Source organism: Scatophagus argus, chromosome 7, assembly GCF_020382885.2.
Source record: "Scatophagus argus isolate fScaArg1 chromosome 7, fScaArg1.pri, whole genome shotgun sequence".
Classification (NCBI taxonomy): Eukaryota; Metazoa; Chordata; class Actinopteri; family Scatophagidae; genus Scatophagus; species Scatophagus argus.
In genome coordinates, this window is record NC_058499.1 from 24,984,460 (window position 1) to 25,002,885 (window position 18,426).

The 18,426-nt window shown below is 41.5% G+C and overlaps 1 protein-coding gene across 1 annotated transcript in view; it reads right to left on the reverse strand.

Moving 5' to 3' along the window:
* Positions 1-421: 421 nt before the first annotated feature.
* Positions 422-18,426, reverse strand: part of tango6 (transport and golgi organization 6 homolog (Drosophila)) — a 29,724-nt gene continuing 11,719 nt past the window's right edge. Inside the window, exons 12-18 of the mRNA XM_046394708.1 lie at positions 13,855-13,998; positions 12,835-13,344; positions 10,931-10,988; positions 10,622-10,780; positions 4,535-4,686; positions 4,023-4,136; positions 422-800 (exon numbers count right to left, since the gene is read on the reverse strand). Of these exons, the coding sequence (XP_046250664.1) occupies positions 624-800; positions 4,023-4,136; positions 4,535-4,686; positions 10,622-10,780; positions 10,931-10,988; positions 12,835-13,344; positions 13,855-13,998 (1,314 nt within the window). The 3' untranslated portion in view covers positions 422-623. The remainder of the gene's footprint in view (positions 801-4,022; positions 4,137-4,534; positions 4,687-10,621; positions 10,781-10,930; positions 10,989-12,834; positions 13,345-13,854; positions 13,999-18,426) is intronic.

The following is an 18,426-nucleotide window of genomic DNA, read 5'->3' on the forward strand; positions in this document are numbered from 1 at the left end:
GTCCATCCTGAATAAGACAGTAGCAGTATCAGTATAAACAGAATATCCATCCATTTTCTATACCGCTTATCCGTCAGGGTCATGGGGGGGCTGGAGCCTATCCTGGGTACACCTGGACTGGTCGCCAGTCAATCACAGGGCTGACACACAAAGACAGACAACCACACACGTACACACTCACACCTAGGGGCAAACACATTAACCTAATGTGCATGTGTTTGGGATTGTGGGAAGCCGGAGTACCTGGAAAAAACCCGCGCAGGCACAGGAGGATTATGCGAGCTCCACACAAACTCCAGGTGACAGGCCTGGAACCGTCAGGCTGTGAGGTTACAGTGCTAACCACTGAACCCGTCCTGTCCTATAAACAGTATATCAACTGTATATGTTGTATACTCTATAATAAAAACTGATGACAACATATGTTTAAAAATGTATTTTCAAGTTGGATTGTTGGTGGTACAGTGACACAATGTGTAGGATCACAGTTCGTTTGGCATGCTTGTCTGTAGGATCGCATTAAGGCAGAACTAGTACAGTCTGTAAGCAGAGCACATTAAAAGAAAGTCCTATATGAGTTCATGACGGGGTGATGGAGACCCCGCAGAAATAACATCTGAGCTCTAAGGCAGGACAACAATCTTTTTCTCCAGCTTCTGCTCAGGGAAGATGAACCTTCTCATTACATCATCAAGCTCCTCCAGAGCCAGCTGAGCATGGAGCACTGCAACGTCATCTGGGTCTGAGCGAACCACCCACTTCAGTGCTCGGTACAGGTCCAGCAAAACTTCACTGAGAACCTAGAGAAGACAGAGGGGAGAGCTGGAGGTTACACTCTTGAAATTCTGTGGACTGAGATGGATGGAAGCTGAGGAAACTCAGCATTTGGTCATGTCCATGGGTTCCAGACTTCAGACACTGACCGCAATGGATTTTTATCTAAGTATTGAAAACAATCCTCCTTGTACATGTAATTATGTTAGTTTGTCCCATCATTTATGAGCCACCAAATGTTTAATGCCACACTTTTGTCAGACCTCTTGAATTAAAGCTGAAAGTCTTCACTTCGCTCACATCTTGAGTCTTGTGTGTGTGTGCGTGTGTGTGTGTACACGTACAGAACACTTGTAACTTAAATAAAAATGTTTCCCATTTTTCTCATATTTATCCCCTTTCCCTTCCCATCCCGAACACTAAATAAAAAAAAAAACCAAAACAAATCTGGCACACATTTATATCTAACCCTGATAGGATCCCCATTCTCAAAAAAGAAAAGGATAGAGGCAGATAGTGCTGAGAATATCTGGTTCATGAATTAGTTCTCCTTTTCTGTATGCCACCCGTATCTGTCTCGTATGATAATGAACTGAATATCTTTGGGTCCTGAACTGCTACTTGAGTTTTAAATAGTCACCACCGCAATCACTGATCACCAAATCAACCAGGACTGAAATCTTAAATACTCTAACTTTAACTGCAGGCCCCTGACCCTAACCTCTACAGCACATGTTGAAACTACCACCAAAAAAAATAATGTTCTTAGACCTCGTTTTTCAGGTCGTAGGTAAATGAACTCCTCTGAGCCTCTTTGTTCTTCAGTATCTCTTTGCTTTTCAGTCACCCCAGCACCTCTTCCACCTTCCACCACCACACCTGGCCTACTCTCTCAACTCTGACCTACCCTTTGTGCTCCAGTCTGCCAGGGTCTGTCCCTCTCATCTGTTCTCATGTCACTGTTTATCATTAGCCATGTACAGCTGGTGCTGGCCTTCTCCAGCTGTTCCGGTAATGACAGGACCTGGCCCGGGACCAGCAGCTGGACAGCTGACTGTAGTCGTGGCAGTAGCTCAAGTGCCACATCACACTTGACCCACTGGCCAGCAGCTCACACAAAGGTGTGTTTCTACCTCTCTGAGTAAAGCATAACATAAAACCAGACTTACTTTGGCCATGCAATATATGATTATTATTAACATGATGTGTTTTCATGTTGTCTGTCATCTGAGAATATTGATCTCCTAAAAGGTTTTAGTTGGATGAGCTCTTTGTTGTACTGTCAAAACCTACCCCACTGCTTCCATTAAAGGAAGCCAAAGAACTGTGATGTAATTAGCCTGGGCACTCCTAAAAGAACGCTTAAGCAGAGACATCAACACTGAGGAATGTGAAACAGTGAGAAAGAGAGGCCTGGTGTGTTTGGAGTGAGTCTCCTTGTGTTTGGTGACAACTAACATTTAGTCTATTAACCCAACAGTGAATACAGGAAAACTGGGACTAGATTATAGGACCTGTCAGGCTCTTACTCTCAAAAACACTTCCTGAGCCACATTATCATTCATCATGCTTCAAGTCTGAAGAGAAAGAATAGGACAAAACTGAGACTTTCTGCCTTCTACATTCCACAGTTTGTACAACTCCTGGCAGTTACACTTGATGTTTTCAGTCGTTTCCTATGACAGAGGTGACATTCCTAATCCACGGTGACAGAGGTGGTGTCTCCATGGTGACCTCACTGACCATCTGACCTTTTAGTCTTGTGTCTTTGTTGATACAATGGCAGCGTATCCAGAGTAATGCTTACCAACAAGTATGCACACACCTGCTCGAATCTTCCATCATACTTAATTATTGATCAACACACAATGTATATTTATCAGGATATGCAAAAGTACAAGTGATAGCAGAGCCCTTAGCAGTCCAGCTGTTTGTAGAATATTAGTTACAACACTGTGTCCATGTCATCACCGGTGTCATGTTCTCGTTCATGGATTTTATAACACTGTAATTACCATGGAGTTTAAGCATATCAAAAATAATGTGCTTTACTGTGGCTGAAATAACATTCAGCAGAGGGCTGTGCACTTACTCACTGAACATCCAGTAACTATATTCGACACTAAAGCCGATCGTGGTAACACAACTTCGTGATTGGTTCAAGAAAATCATGTCAATAGGGTGGTATTGTTTTTGGAGGATCATTTGTCACCTGTCAATTGTGCATCATCAGAAATGTAAAAGATATGTGTGAAAGACAAACCCCCCATACAAAGAGAAGCTCTCCACAGAGGCAGCAAAGTAATATGTTACAAAACTCGAATTAGTTAAAGACAGAGTCAGGGTTAGCTATGGTAACTGAATGCTAAGGAAAGGCTGGCTAATCATGTATGGGTATCTGGCAAAGGTATCTAGAAAAATTTGTTTACCTTATGGTAGTTCAGCAGTCTGATTCCTAATGTAAAGTGCTAAGTAAGTGAGTGAGCTAAGTGTCCTGCAGATTTCTTTCATAATGGTGACCTAGGAGGAAAATGCTTATGGAGCTGCAGGGGATTTTTTTGCTGTAATTGTGCAAGTGGCCACTGTGCAAAACTGGAAGGAGGACAGGACAGCCCCACCATATCCTCTTCTAAATAGTACATTAATGTACCAAATGAATGGCAAAAAATGTAAAACGTGGCAAAACCATTGTTGAGACAGAATCCAGAGTAAACAAACATTTCTATTAAAAAGAAATATCCACACAGTTCTTCTGTCCTCTGAGACTGAAGGCTAATGTAGCAATTTGTGCTAGTTCTTGACATGTCAAATACTGAAGACAAGTAAAAGTTTAGTTAGACATAGCTGTCTCCATTAAGTTGGAAAAGTTCAAAAATGAGAAGACGGTGTTGGTTTGACGTCTTCTAAGTCTTGCGCTGTATTAAACCAAATAATTACTAAAACAGAAACAGCAATACACAATAGAACCTATCACTCAAAAATAATGTATGTCGGATATGAATATGTTCCTCCCAATCCTAAAAATAATGGATTAAGAACAGTTTATCTCATTATGAAAAGAAAACTAGCAACTGATGGAGAATTTGAAATTTGACATGAGCATACTGACCGACTGACCAGAAGGTGTCAGCTCTAATACTTCCTATGTGATTCAGTTTGACCTCAAGCTGTTTATACTCATCTGTGTGTGTGTGTGTGTGTGTGTGTGTGTGTGTGTGTGTGTGTGTGTGTGTGTGTGTGTGCTGTACCTGGGTCGTTCTGTCGCTGAGGCCTCGGAGCAGCAGGGTGATAACATGGACTGCAGCTCTCCTCACCTCTGCCTCCTTCTCTGTCTTTATCAGAGCAGTCAGACAAGAGCTCAGCTGTATTCAAACAAACAAACACACACACACACATTGGTTTTTAACAGTATATTACATGGTATAAAAGGTGAGAGGACATAGGCAAAAAGCTGGACATAGCCAAAAGTGCCACAGAGTGACAGACTCAAATTATCTGCCTACATTGCTGAGGTCTCCCCCCAACACACACCCACACCCACACACACACACACACCACACATACCCCACAGGGCTGGGCCTCTGACTTTGACTAGAAATTAAATTATTGACTGGACTTATGTTTGAAATGTCTGGATGCATGACTGAAGTACTAGAATTATCTGTTGCCACAACGTCTATATGTTTTTTACTGTACGCCGTGGCAAAGACCTAGCTCCAGGAGGATCATGAAAACTTCACGTCAGCATCCTCCCTCTCACCTCATGAGCTAGTGGTCCCAGGGCATAGTCCAGTCTCTGACAGAGCTCCCCCAGGTTGGACAGACTGCTGGCCCGGACACTTTGGTCGGGGTCCCTTACTCCTTGCAGAAAGACACTGAGCAGAGGACGGCCAAGATGGGGCGCCAGTTCCCCTGGAAGTGGAAGAGAGGGGAGGAAGACCAGGCAGATAGGTTAGTTTCCATGCTGTATATCTAAGATACATTCACAGTGATAAAATACAGATTTAATCAAGTTAATAAAGATGATGTCAGATCTCTGGTTCCTAACTGACACCAGCATTCATCTTCTACAGACATTACACAGTAATAGGCTTCTAGTCATGTTATATTAGATACAGAAATGCAAGAACTTAAAAACAAAGCAGTTGTCATGATATCCAACAGCAAGTGTGCCAGTACATGCTTGATTAAAACTGTTTGAAGCAAAGGTAAATCAAGCAATAAACATGCATGTGAATAGAACATAATCACGCCACCACTGAAACACAACACTGAGGCTAAAAAGTGTGCATGCTGTGTAAAAAAGTACAACAATATTACATTTATCGCATTTTTTTTTTGGCCTCTACAACTTAACTGTAAATATGCTTAATCTGAATTTGATGCCAGTAACACGGACATCACAGATCTCAATGCTGGCTAAGAAAGCTCAGAGGACGCTAACACACACCCTACGATGCTGAACATGGCAAACCTAGCTAAACGACATCGCACATTAGCATGCCGACATTAGCATTTAGTTCAAAACACTTTTGCGTCAAATACAGCCCCAGCTGTGGTGCAGCTGTGAACGGTCCATCTTACTTCTCACACCATGATTCCCACCTGTATACGCCTCACTGGGCCTTTAGCCTGTATAAGCACTTAATATTTGTACTGACACTGAAGTGTTCCCTTCTGCAAAGTGAATGTATAGTGTCTTTAATTGTATCATGAGCTAACTTACACAAATTCCAACACATCTTGCTGTATTATTCATTTAATTACTAGATAATGGCATTTTATGTTATGGTGTTTCCATGGCAACAGTGGTACGTTCAGATGCAGCAGATGGTAGCGCCTTCTAATGTCACATTTTTGTTTCAATGTGCTATTTTTTCCTGTTCTACTGACACATGTATTATGAACGAAAGAAATACACTCATCTGCATTGGGGAAGGGTATGCAGGTTTGGATTAAGAGCAGTAGGGGGAAAATCACTGCCCACAGCACCTTTCAACCATTCAACCAAAACAGCCAGATAGACCAGGAAATAGAGGAAAGAGACCCAGCTTGGGCTGTATATATGTCCTTTCAGGAGGACAGTGGCAGATTTGGCTATGGCTATGGCTCTGTATTGTTCACATTTTAGCCATCTTTAATTTTCCTAGATGCATCAACCTAAAATACTTCTACATTCTTACCTGTGTATATGTTTCATGTGTTTAGCAAGAGGGGAACTGCAATTCCTCCTGCAACCCAGAGTTGCACAGGGACTACACAGGGAGTAGACTTAGTTCATGTTCATTTTTTAACTTCAAAATGAGTAATTACTCTTACCATACAGATCCAAATGGAAATAAAAAAAAACAGTAAGGCCAAAAAGCATGACAAAAATGTGTCATCTGAATCCACATCCTGACACAGTTATTTACATTGTTGTCATACTCAGTCTAATAAGTGTGGGTGACAAACAGACAAAGAACACAACCAACTGCTGACTACTGCTGCTCCTGCCAAAAAAACACGGAGGGAAGCCAGAGGCCTACGTGGAGAGGGGACAACCAGCTGACTGGCTAGTAGTAGTAAGACCTACTTGACCGGTGTGTGTATGTTAGAGCCTTATCCAGAAACACACACACAAAACCACAGCAGTCTCAGGCTCTGCACTCTCCTACCTAAAGGACCACACTGACAGGGTAGATGGGAGAGAAGCTGTCTGAACACTGTAGCCTCACAACTAGCCTTCTGCTATGGGTCCCCTCCTCGTTTCTCTTTACACCAAGTCACTTGGCTCTGTAATTCACTTACATGGATTTTTCTGCCACAGTTATGCAGGTTACCCATTTCGTTTTGTTTCTTTTGTTTTGTTGTCATTCATAGGGGCAGCAGTCTCAGCAAGGAAGCCCTCCTTTCCCCGGCCACTTCCACCAGTTCATCCAGAGGGATACTGAGGCATCCTCACTAGATGCTTGAACTACCTCAGCTCGCTGCTCTCAATGTGGAGGAACAGCAGCCCTACTTTGAGTCACTCCCAGATGTCTGAGATCCTCATCCCATCTCCAAGGAGGAGCCCAGCCACCCTGGGGAAGAAACGCATTTCAGTTGCTTGTATTGGCGATCTTGTTTTTTTGGTCACTACCCACAGCTCGTGACCATAGTTGAGCACGGGAACATAGGCTGACCAGTACATCGAGAGTCCTGGTGTGAACCGGAGGTCACTGTTCAACGAAGGCAATAGGACCACACTGTCCACAAAAAGGAGAAATCGAATCCTAAGGTCACCGAAGCTGACAAGCTGTGCTTAGAAACTCTGCCCATAAAGACTATGAAAAGAACTGGTGACAAAGGGCAGTCTTGGCGGAGTTCAACTCTAGCTAGGAACAGGTTTGACTTACAGCCAGCAATGCAAACCAAGCTCTCACTCTGACAATAGAGATCAAATGGGCCCTAACAACACCCCATCTACTCCATATTCCCAGAGAACCTCCCACAGGATACTCAGAGGGACATGGTAGTAAGCCTTTTCCAAATCCAAAAAACACATGTAGACTTGTTGGGCAAACTTCCATGCCCCTTTTTGTGCCTTGCAAGGCTATAGAGCAGGTCCAGTGTTCCACCACTAGAGCGAAAACCACAACGCTCCTCTTGAATCCCAGGTTTGACTAACAGGCGAACTCTCCTCTCCAGCACCCTGGAGTAAACCTTCCCGGAAAGGCTGAGGAGTGTGACACCTCTGCAGTTGGAACACACCCTCTGGTTCAACTTCTTGAAAAGTTGGACCACCACCACCACAGTCTGTCACTCCAGAGGCACTGCTCACAATGACCATGCAATGTTGCAGATCTTCCAGAGCGGATTAAGGAGATCCTCCAAGTATTCCTTCCACCATCTGACTATATCCTCAGTTGAGTTCAGCAGCTCACCATCCATCCTCACAATAAACAGTGTGAACAAAGTGCCTCTTCCCTCCCTCACTACTACTACATGTGAGTAGCAAGCTGCTAGTTACTGCTCAACAAAATCATTACTATGATTCTAGCTCCACAATAGTGAAACAAGCTCCTATTAGGGGTGTCACGATCCTCCAAATCATTGATTCCATTTGAATTTCGATTTTAAGGTCATGAATCAATTCGATTTTTGTTTTACATTTAGGTCACTGTTAGACTATTGCATCTCAAATTTGCAAAGAACAGATTGCTGGTTTTATACCTTGTAAACTTTTATTTAAATTTTCAAATTCTTGAATTTCCCTCGGGATCAATAAAGTATCTATCTATCTATCTATCTATCTATCTAAATTCTTCATGCCAAAAAAAAAAAAAAAATAGGGATAAATTACAACAAAAGTTTGAAGAATCCAGAGTTCAGAAAAAACATACCACCCCTTGGGAATTCAACAGTAAACAACAAAAGATAGAAATTAGTTTGTTACAAAATTTGGTTTCTCAAATTTGTCCCACGTAAACTCTTACCAAACAAATCAATAAAGGATTTCTGATGCTGTTTAGAAGCACAACTGAAGGCCACAGGTAAGCTGGCTGTATGCATTTAAAGCATTTTAAAGCATTGCTTCAGTTTTTTCCTTTGGATGCACACAAGTAGGCAGCTTTGGACAGAAAAAAACACACTGGGAGAAACGCTGATCTTCTGATTTCGATCAAAACTGAAAGGTCTTTTTGATAAATTTTTGATTTAGAACTTACACCCCTACTTCCCACTGATGTATGAACATAATTTTGCAATTTTTGGGCTGTAGCCTCACAGCTAAATACACTCAATGTTACTTTGTGTCAACATCGGTTAAATAATGATCTATTTGTGTGTGCTATTAGCGTGCCAAACACTTCCTCAGAATGAATAGATCCAACCACACACACACACACACACACATCAGCTCAGCTATTCTCCCCTCATTTCCATGTCTCAACAGACTGTCACCGCTCTAACAGATCTAATGAAGGAGAGTTGCTGTGTATAAGTGAGTGTGAATCAGCAGGAGGATCAGCCTGCCTCACAAGTGCACACACCACAAACACACTCACATGCAGACACTACGCACACACACACACTTCCAAAGATGTTATCAAATATGTTAAACTGTATTTAGTCTTTAATACAGTTTAGCAACTTTACTGAATTTACTAACTTTACTGAGACTCACAAGTCTCCAATAAAGTTCCATGTCAACAAAAACATCCCCTTCCTGTACTTGTAAATAAACTTCATGTCTTGGGAACATCATTTGGCAAACAGTTCTTCTCTTACAGTACATTTTCTGTCCATCACTGCACACCATGGGAGCTCACAGGACTCTTCAATAAGCCAGCAACTGGGAGCAAATCAAAGCAGAGCCAAACATTCATTTATTCAACATTTACTCAACCAGGCCAGTCAATTAAGAAAACCTTCTCATTTACAAATGACAGTCTGGCAAAAGGCAAATCTTGGCCACTCAGGGGGTTCAAGCCAAACAGAGGCTCTCTGGATGTCTGTGCAGCAAACTGAAGGTCTATCCAATCTCTCAGCAAGGATATAAATCCCCCAATTGTCCCAGGGAAGTGGTACGATGGCAATCTGGCAGTTAAAACCAGAGCATGAAAAAAAAACAAAACAAAACAGGGTTTTCTATCAGGGAAAGGTTCTGATACACAGGGTCCCTTCTGAACACAGCTCTGCATGGAAAACAAGTGTGCACTGTGGCTTTTGTGGTGTGGCGGCTGCATGCTCAGAACTGCCCGTCACAGACAAATAGGGACACATGATAATATATTAAGTAAACAAGCATACTGTATATTATCATTAGGACAATGTTTACTCATGATAAAAATGTCATAAAAAAAAGTGTTCAGAAACTACGTTCTTCTGGACAGTTAAGGGCACACTTTGGCATCTCTTAGTTGCTCTTAGCTCTTAGTTGTGTGAAAGTGTTAGGAAACACCCTGCAGACAGGGAGCAACATTATTTCATTTGGAGTCATGTTTGGTGTGCAAATCCAATATTCACTCTGCTTTAGCTCTGTTTTGGTCTCCACCACTTTGGATTAGAAAATACCTTGCAGTTTAGTTGCTACATACTCCACTCTGTTCACCAACCAGAACAGTGAATTTGTGGGTTACAAAACTAAAACAATGAGCTGACACTAAACAGCTCCGTAGAGCAGAGGGGATCTGCAGAGTTGGTGATTATTCTCAGCGGTTTTGTGACTACAAGTGAGAACGTTCATATTAACTAGAGTAATTTCATCCACTGTTAACATAAAAGCATTGATTAGCATTGCATTGCACTGTGTTCCAGCTCAAACACTTTGGACAGGTCCAGGCTAGCTGTTTCCCCCTGCTTCTAGGCTCTATGCTATTTTAAGCAATGTTAACCAGCTCTATGTTTAAACATACTTAAGAGTTCTATAACTCTTCCGACTACGATGGAGAAGAGGATGTATGACACAGGAGTCACTTGGTGACATCTCAAGCAGGTCAGTTGTCCTCCTGGATGCACAGACTGCACACGTTATTTTATTATCTTTATGTATCAGAAATATCCATCCATCCATTTTCTATACCGCTTATCTGTCAGGGTCACGGGGGAGCTGGAGCCTATCCCAGCTGACTACGGGCGAGAGGCGGGGTTCACCCTGGACTGGTCGCCAGTGAATCGCAGGGCCGACACACAAAGACAGACAACCACACACTCTCACACAGTCCTTCTAAAAGAGATTTCCTGAGGGAGCTTTTCCCTCACTTGAGTTGAAGATCGAGGGGCCGAGGGTGCCGCACACTGTACAGACTGTAAAGCCAACTGAGGCATTATGCAATAGAAATCAAACTGACTTGACTAAGTAATGAAAATCGCAGTTGATACTCACCCATAGCTCTGCTTGCCCTCATCAGGACTTCTCCTACTTTGAGACGAGTTTCCAGGGAGTGCTCCTTGTTGGATGAAGGGAGGGAAGGGCCATGTTGGAAGTCTTTTAGGAGTCTTTCCAGAATCCTCTCAGGGTAGGAATCAGCCAACACAGCCAAACCTAGAGACAGTTCAGATTCAATCCATCTGTCAACTGTTTCAGCTAGGCAATTCATGTTATTCATGGATTAAAAAGAATATTTCTGTAGATTGACAGTCATAAAAAACAATGATAACATCATATTTGGCCAAAGTGTACCATTAATATTACCTTGAATAGCTGACAGATAGATGAATGAGTCTTCATGCTCCAAGTTTTCTAAGAAGAGCTGGAGAGGACACATCAGCATGATTAACCATCTCACAGACTGGTAAATAGTTATACACGTATCCTACAGGTAATTCTTCAATGTCTGTGTGAAAAACATCAATAACATCACATATACAGACACAGCAGTAAATACTTTGAAAACAACACCACCAACTATCAAAGGGAATAATCCAAACATTACCCCCAGATACTGTAGAGGCCCTTGAAGATAAAGGGTTGATAGAAATAAGGTGAAATGGGGGGAGCTGTTGGATAAAGCATGGCCAATACTGCAGAACTTGACCCACCTTGACACAAAAGGGAGAAAAATCAATAAAGAGGATTTCTGCTGTAACAGTGGGGTGTTGGATATCTAAGGCGCACACAGTGAGGGGTTCTGATTACAGAGAATACTAAATGAGTTGTTGTCCATTCTTGCCCATACCACCTTAACAAGTCCCTAGAGTGCACCATTGTCCCCTCTGGCTCTCCTGGGGATGAGGTTCAATGTCTCATTTATTATAAATGTTTGTTCAGAATGTCCCAGGAGACACCAATAACACAACGACCTACACGTTTGTGATGCACACATACAGCGCATGCAACAACAACACAATGCACAGGCTACAACCAAGCAGCATCCACTGTGGCTAAATGATTACACCAGTATGGAAGCAAGTCTTTTTTAAAATATTAAGTCAGTAAACAAAGTCAGCAAGCATTCACACCCAGAACAGTCCTGCATTAAACTAGAATTACTGCCTCACATGCTTCCGCCATCCAGTCAAGTTGTAGTTAATGCCCACGTCTGTCCTGCCTCATAACATATGTAGTGAAGACTTTAATGGGAATTTATAAAGGTTATTGTCTGATTCTAATGAATATGAAAACTGTGTAACAAGTTGACAGTTCTGTCTAATACCAGGAAAATATTGACATGTATGATTCCAGAGAATAATTTCCAGTGAGAAACACGCTGTCTTCATTTAGAGGCTATTTTTACAGAAGAATACAGAGGACTGATAACTAAATCATGTGAAGAATGATTAAAGTGAGAACATACTTTGAAGGTGAGAGTGGAACAAAGGTGAAAGAATTTACTTTAATGTCTATATGGTGCTAGATACTTAAAATGAACAGCCATAAAAGCCATAAATTGCTAATGTAAATATGCTTTCCAATTATGTTTATTCAAGTTTTGCATAAAACTGGATACATTCAACTGAAAACATACTAACAACGGCTGAAAATATTTTATCTCTAATTCATATCCAATACCAATACCAGTAACCAGCCCTGTGCAATATTCTACATGGATTATTACTCACCATCAATGGAATACACTGAGGTGTACATGCAGGCATATAAGTAAGGGGGGGTCCCTACAATGTGGCTGTGTAACTTGCGTCTGTGTCCCCACAACAAGAGTAACACACACACTTGACCCAGAGCTGTACTAGCACAGTCCTTCAGGTTGTTGGTACACAGAGGAGATAACAGGACGTCCATAGAAGGAGCATGTATCTGAGCCAGAGAAGCTGGGGCCACCCGTGGATGATGAATAACAATGAAAAGGTACAAGAAAGGATCAAACCTTGCACCACTGAGGACATGTAGTCTTTACACTCTTGTTTATGTTACTTAAGATTTACGACACACCATAAGCTGAAGTGGGAAGAAAAAAAAAGTAAGAATGTGATCTGAATAATCCATATTTGTTTAATATAGCCCTTTGCCTTTATTTAATCATATCTTAAGAAAAGTTCTTGGAGAAATAATTAATAAATAAATCGTCATTTCAACATCATAAGTGAACAAGGACAAGAATAAGAACAGTAATTAGGAAGTATAACCAAGCAACGTACCATGAGGACTTTCTCCTGGGCCTGGACAGCTTCTGGATTTCTATTTTGCACCATCTGGGTCAGGCCCCTTAGGGCAACTGCTCTGGTTGGTACGTCCAGGTCACATGCTTCCAACAGCCAATCAGAAAAGGTTTTTGTAGGGGGGCAAGGGTCACTGGTGGCAGAGGTCTTCCCTCCAACTTTTGGACCTGTTCCTGCTGCAGACCCTACAGAGGACACTTGCTGTCTGATCTGGGTGTTGCTAGGTGGATCAACTTCCAGAGAAGGTGAAGGAGGGTTAGTCTGTGAGCTGTTTGCTTCAGTCTGCATCTTTTGCTTCTTCCCAAAAGCAGAGCTTGCTGGGGTATGAGCAGTGGCGGCGAGGTTTTCAGGCCGGTAGGCACCATGAGTGGCAATGACAGCTCTGAGGTTAGAAGCCAGCTCCTGGATCACCACATCAGGGTGCACCTGAGACAGCGTTTCCAGTGGTGGGAGCAGCCTTGACATAGAAGAGTAGTCCTCCGCCACAAGCTGAAATATTACAGAGACGCTGATTTGGAGGGAGCTTTGAGTGGTTATCAAATTCTGTGATAAACTGTGTGGAGGAAGCCCTGAAGAATATGTTTGACACTAGGACGATGTATTGGCTAAAATTTAGCAATACGATATATATTAGAATACACACCTTACAACTCAGTATATCCCAGTGTAAGCGAGGCAATATACTGAGATTTTTTAAATCTAAATTGAGGAAAACTGTTTTATTACATAGAACACACCATCATATGTAAAAAATCTGAGTAAAAAGGTGTACTTTTTTGCAGTCAGAACATTGAACATCATAACACTTCATTTCGTGGAGCCTAAACAAAGGAATTAACATTTGCCTATAATCAGTTAAAAAAAAAAACTGCTTGCACTTTCGATCTGACAAACCATTCATTCTATTTAAATGTTAATGTTTTTGAGAAATGCTACAGTATCACAAAACATAATATTGCACACTCTAGAACAATATTTGCTTACACCTGTTGTGAGTACCTGAGGTCCAGACAGCAGAGTGGCCACTAGGCCCATCCCCATGCTCAGCGTCTGGCTCTCTACAGGGTTCCCAGGACTTGGGCCAGTGGTCTGATCCAGACTCACACAGGCCCTCTGAAACAGGGACACCATGAAGTCCACCACCTAGAGAAAGGACAAAGAAAGTCATGGACATAAATAATAAACAGAGAGAGATTCAGGGGCTAAAATACCTTAAATATGAACATTAAAACTCCAGGTGGAGATTGTAGAAAGACTCACATTAATGAAAAATAGTACAACAAACTAAAACTACAAGAAATAAGAAGTAGGTAGTATGACATTTTCTTCCAAAGGCTTTCAGAAAACTTTCAGTCCTTATAAAGACATCCAAAGGTAAGACATTATCAAATGAAGTGAGGTCACTTTATCAGAGACGTTTCTTAATCTGTGTTGGAATGTTTGTTGGCCCTACAAAAGCAGCCAGCAAACTCCTTCAACTCCTCCCCACCCCTCAACCCTGACAGAAATGAAGCAAATGAGCTATTTTTGCGTGGCAGCATGACTCAATGTGGCCTGCTTCCATTACACGAATTCCCACAGGAACACAGACTTTCAAATATGCTGGAGGGATGACACGAAACTTCACAGAAGTCACAATTCCTCTGTGAGCAGTTTCAATAAAAAAAAAAGCAGTGGTGGTATTGGAATCTAGCAAAAGAGCCCCAGGGTTACATTTTTTAAGACTGCACTATTGATAAGTGCCAACATTATCAGTTCTGTTATCGATATTGGAGAAATTAAGACATTTGTCTATGTGCATTTTCACCATTACTACTTTCGCTTTGTCACATTCTCTCTCTCACACATGCACACACTGCTCTTAGTGACAGACACCTAAACAGTCAAAAGTGTGGTTACTCTTCGGGCTTTCCACAAGATTTTGGAGTGTTTCTGTGGGAATTTTTGTCCATTCATACAGTAGAGCAAGAGTGAGATCAGACACCTCTGGGACATTCGATGGCATTGAGGTCAGGGTTCTGTGTGAGCCAGTCAAGTTCTTTCACACCAAACTCATCCCACAATGTCTTTATGGACTTTGCTTTGTGCACTGGGACACAGTCATGCTGGGATAGAAAAGGGTCTTGCTGAGACATTAAGATTTTGCTTTGCTTCACTGGAAGTAAGGGGTCCATCCCAACTCATGAAAAACAGCACCATACCACACCTGAATTCAATGATAAAGATGTTTGTCCCAGTACTTTTGTCTATATAATGTATGTTATGTATGCTAGCAGCTCAGAGGCAACACACTGGGTTAACTAAACAAATATGGGTTAACAATGGAGATACACCAATTAAAATTGTCTTGGCTGATTCCAATTTCCAATTTTTCTTTGTAAATGTGACCTGCCGATACTGATTTTTGACAATTCTGATTTTCTTTCTAAGAACTATAATTGATGGCATATACAAACAAAAATCAACTTTTCTTCAATGCAAAATTTTACGATTAAACTTTACATTTTCCTCTCAAAATACCAAACATAAGCAGGTGCAACAGATTTATATAAGGAAACAAATGTCAGTTTGCTTATAAATTCGCCAAGGCTGAGATAATTTATCAGATTTCTGAATTCTCTATTCAGCTATGGAGAACAGCTGATCATCCAGGACCATGAATTCCGCTCCTACAAAGGAAAGACAGGAGAAGCTGCTAGCTTGTGTCTGGCACTGAGCTCTGGCTAGCTTTAGCTTTAGCTGCTTTTCCTTTGCTAGCTTCTTCAAACTGGGCATGTTCAGCTGGGTGATGGTGTTTGTGTCTGGTTAGGTTTGTTCAATTCAATTCAGTTTGTTGTACTGAATGTTTTTGTGGTAGAGCCCACGATTTACTTACAAGCAAAATTTGTTGTAAGTAAATCGTGGGCTTGCATGAGCCGCTGTGCATACAACATGAGGCACATGTATAAAACAGACCGGCTTGGAATTGGAGATACAGGAGACTGACCGACTGGTCTCCAGAATACTGAAATCTGGCTGATTCCGGTCCCTGGCTGGTTGAATAGTGCACCTCTAGTTAATAATTTAAAGTAAATGATTGTTGTGTGTTCATAAATTCAGTGTGAAATGGTCAGAGCATCGTCTGAATTGAGGAGCAGAAATTAATTAGTTTCATATCACTTGTCGTGGGGCCAACATAAGTGATTTGGTGACTGCAGGTAAACTGCCAAAAATACTGTCAAAGAAAAAGTCCCACGTTCAGCTGTTTTATGAAGAGTGATGAGCAGTATTATCAGCACATAGCAGCACTTATATTTACTTAATGTCATGCCTGGTGGTTTTCTGTCATGCCTGGTGTTTTTGTTATGCTTTGTCTTTTGATTTCTGTCCATGTGTCATGTTCCATGTTGTCTTGTGCTTCCATGTATTATGTTAAAGGTTTTTTGTCATGTCCTGTTTTATTTTGAAAAGCGTCACTTCCCCTGTGTGTCCTGTTTTCTTGTAGCTTTGCTTTAGTTTTCCTGATTGCTTTCTCCCTCCTGATGTGTGTCACCTGTGTCTCGTTGTCTTGTCTATTTAGTCCTTGTCTTCCCAGTCACCTTTGTCTGAGCGTCTGTATTTTTTCCCTCCATGCCATGCCAGGATCTACAGTTTTCTCTATGCCATGCCAGGATCGTTTGTTTAATTTCGCCTTGCCTAGTTTTGTAGTTTTTGCCACAGTAAGTGTGTTTTTGTTTAATTAAAGTCAATTGTTTTTGGACCTCCACCACGCCTGCCAGCCTTTTTTGACTCTGCATCGGGGTTCAGTAAATTTCTGCGTCAGCGACGCCGACTAATCGTGACACTTAACATCCGTTCAACGTGGAGCTCTTCATTGGAGCTCTTAATTAAGAAGTTCTTCTTCTTCTATTCTAATTTTGGATAGTTAAATAGTAAGAGTACTTTTAAAGTACCAGATCAGAAAAAGTAAGAGTAGTAATACAGTTAATATCTTAGTGATGCCTATCCCTGATTATAAATAATAATATATAAAATATGTGTTAAATATCAATAGCCAGTATGGGATAAACTAGTACTGTCAAAATCTTGACTGTACCCACCCCAGCATAAAAGTGCAACACAGTACCATTGGCCTGGCAACATCTTCCACAATAAATGTAATCCTTAAGCAAAACAATCACACAACCCTAATTTAGGACACAGATGCTGTCAGAACCAGACCAGGTGTGCTATATACAGTGCACTTCTGCATCGGCAAGCAAAGTCCCTACAGTATATTTTTAGGCTTTGTGCCACCTGTGTGGGCTCGTTTACTGTCAGCAGAACACATTACCAATATCTTATTTTATTACTGCTTAACATTAAGACCTGTAAAGAAATGTGCATTTAAAGCTGCTAGATCTGTTGAGTGTTGAGGTTCTTTGTACTGGCAATGGGGGTTGTCATTGTTATTATCAGATCGAAATCAGTTTGTTCGTGTTAATGATGAATGTTCCTTATACACAGAAGTTAGTTACGGAGTCCCCCAAGGTTCTGTGCCCGGACCAATATTATTCACCCCATATATGCTCTCCATTGGTGACATTATTAGGAAACACATTTTCACTGTTACGCAGATGACACACAATTATATTTATCAGTGAAACCAAATGAAGCCAATCAGCTCACCAAATTTCAGACACGCATTAAAGACATAAGACATAAGACTTGGATGACTTACAATTTTCTACTTTGAAACTCAGACAAAACTGAAGTTAGTGTTGGGCCCTAAACATCTTACAAACAAATTATATAGTGATATAGCTACCTTGGATGGCATTACATTGGCATCCAGCTCCACCATAAGAAATTGTTATTTTTGATTGGGATATGTCCTTTAACTCACACAGAGTTCAAATTTCAAGGGCTGCCCTTTTTCATCTTCATAACATTGCAAAAATTAGGCACATTCCGTCTCAAAAAGACACAGAAAAAACAAATCCACACATTTATTACCTCCAGACTGGACTACTGGAACTCCATGTTATCAGGCTGCATAACAACAAGTCCATAAAGACTCTCCAACTAATCCAGAATGCCGCAGCACGTGTACTGACAAAAACTCAAATGAGAGAGCGAGCATATGTCTCCTGTATTGGCTTCTCGACACTGGATGCCTATAAATTTCAGAATAAACTTTGAAATACTCCTCCTCACATACAAACCCCACATGGTCAAGCGGCATCTTATCTCAAAGAGCTCATAGTACCTTATTATCCAACCGGAACTCTCCCAGGATGCAGGTTTACTTGTGGTTCCTAGAGTCACCAAAAGTAGAGTGGGAACCAGAGCCTTTAGTTATCAAGCTCCCTTCCTATGGAATCACCCTCCAGCTTCAGTCCGGAAGGCAGACACCCTCTCTACGTTTAAGAGTAGACTTAAAACCTCACTTTATCAAAAAGGAAAGTTATGCTCCTCTAACTCTCCTTCACATATATTCATGTTCATATTCATCCCATCAATGCATGTCACTAAATTGACTTCTTCCCCAGAGTCTTTGTGCTTTCTCGTCTCTCCGGTTCCCACGGATCGTGTCTGGACCTCCTGCTGTGG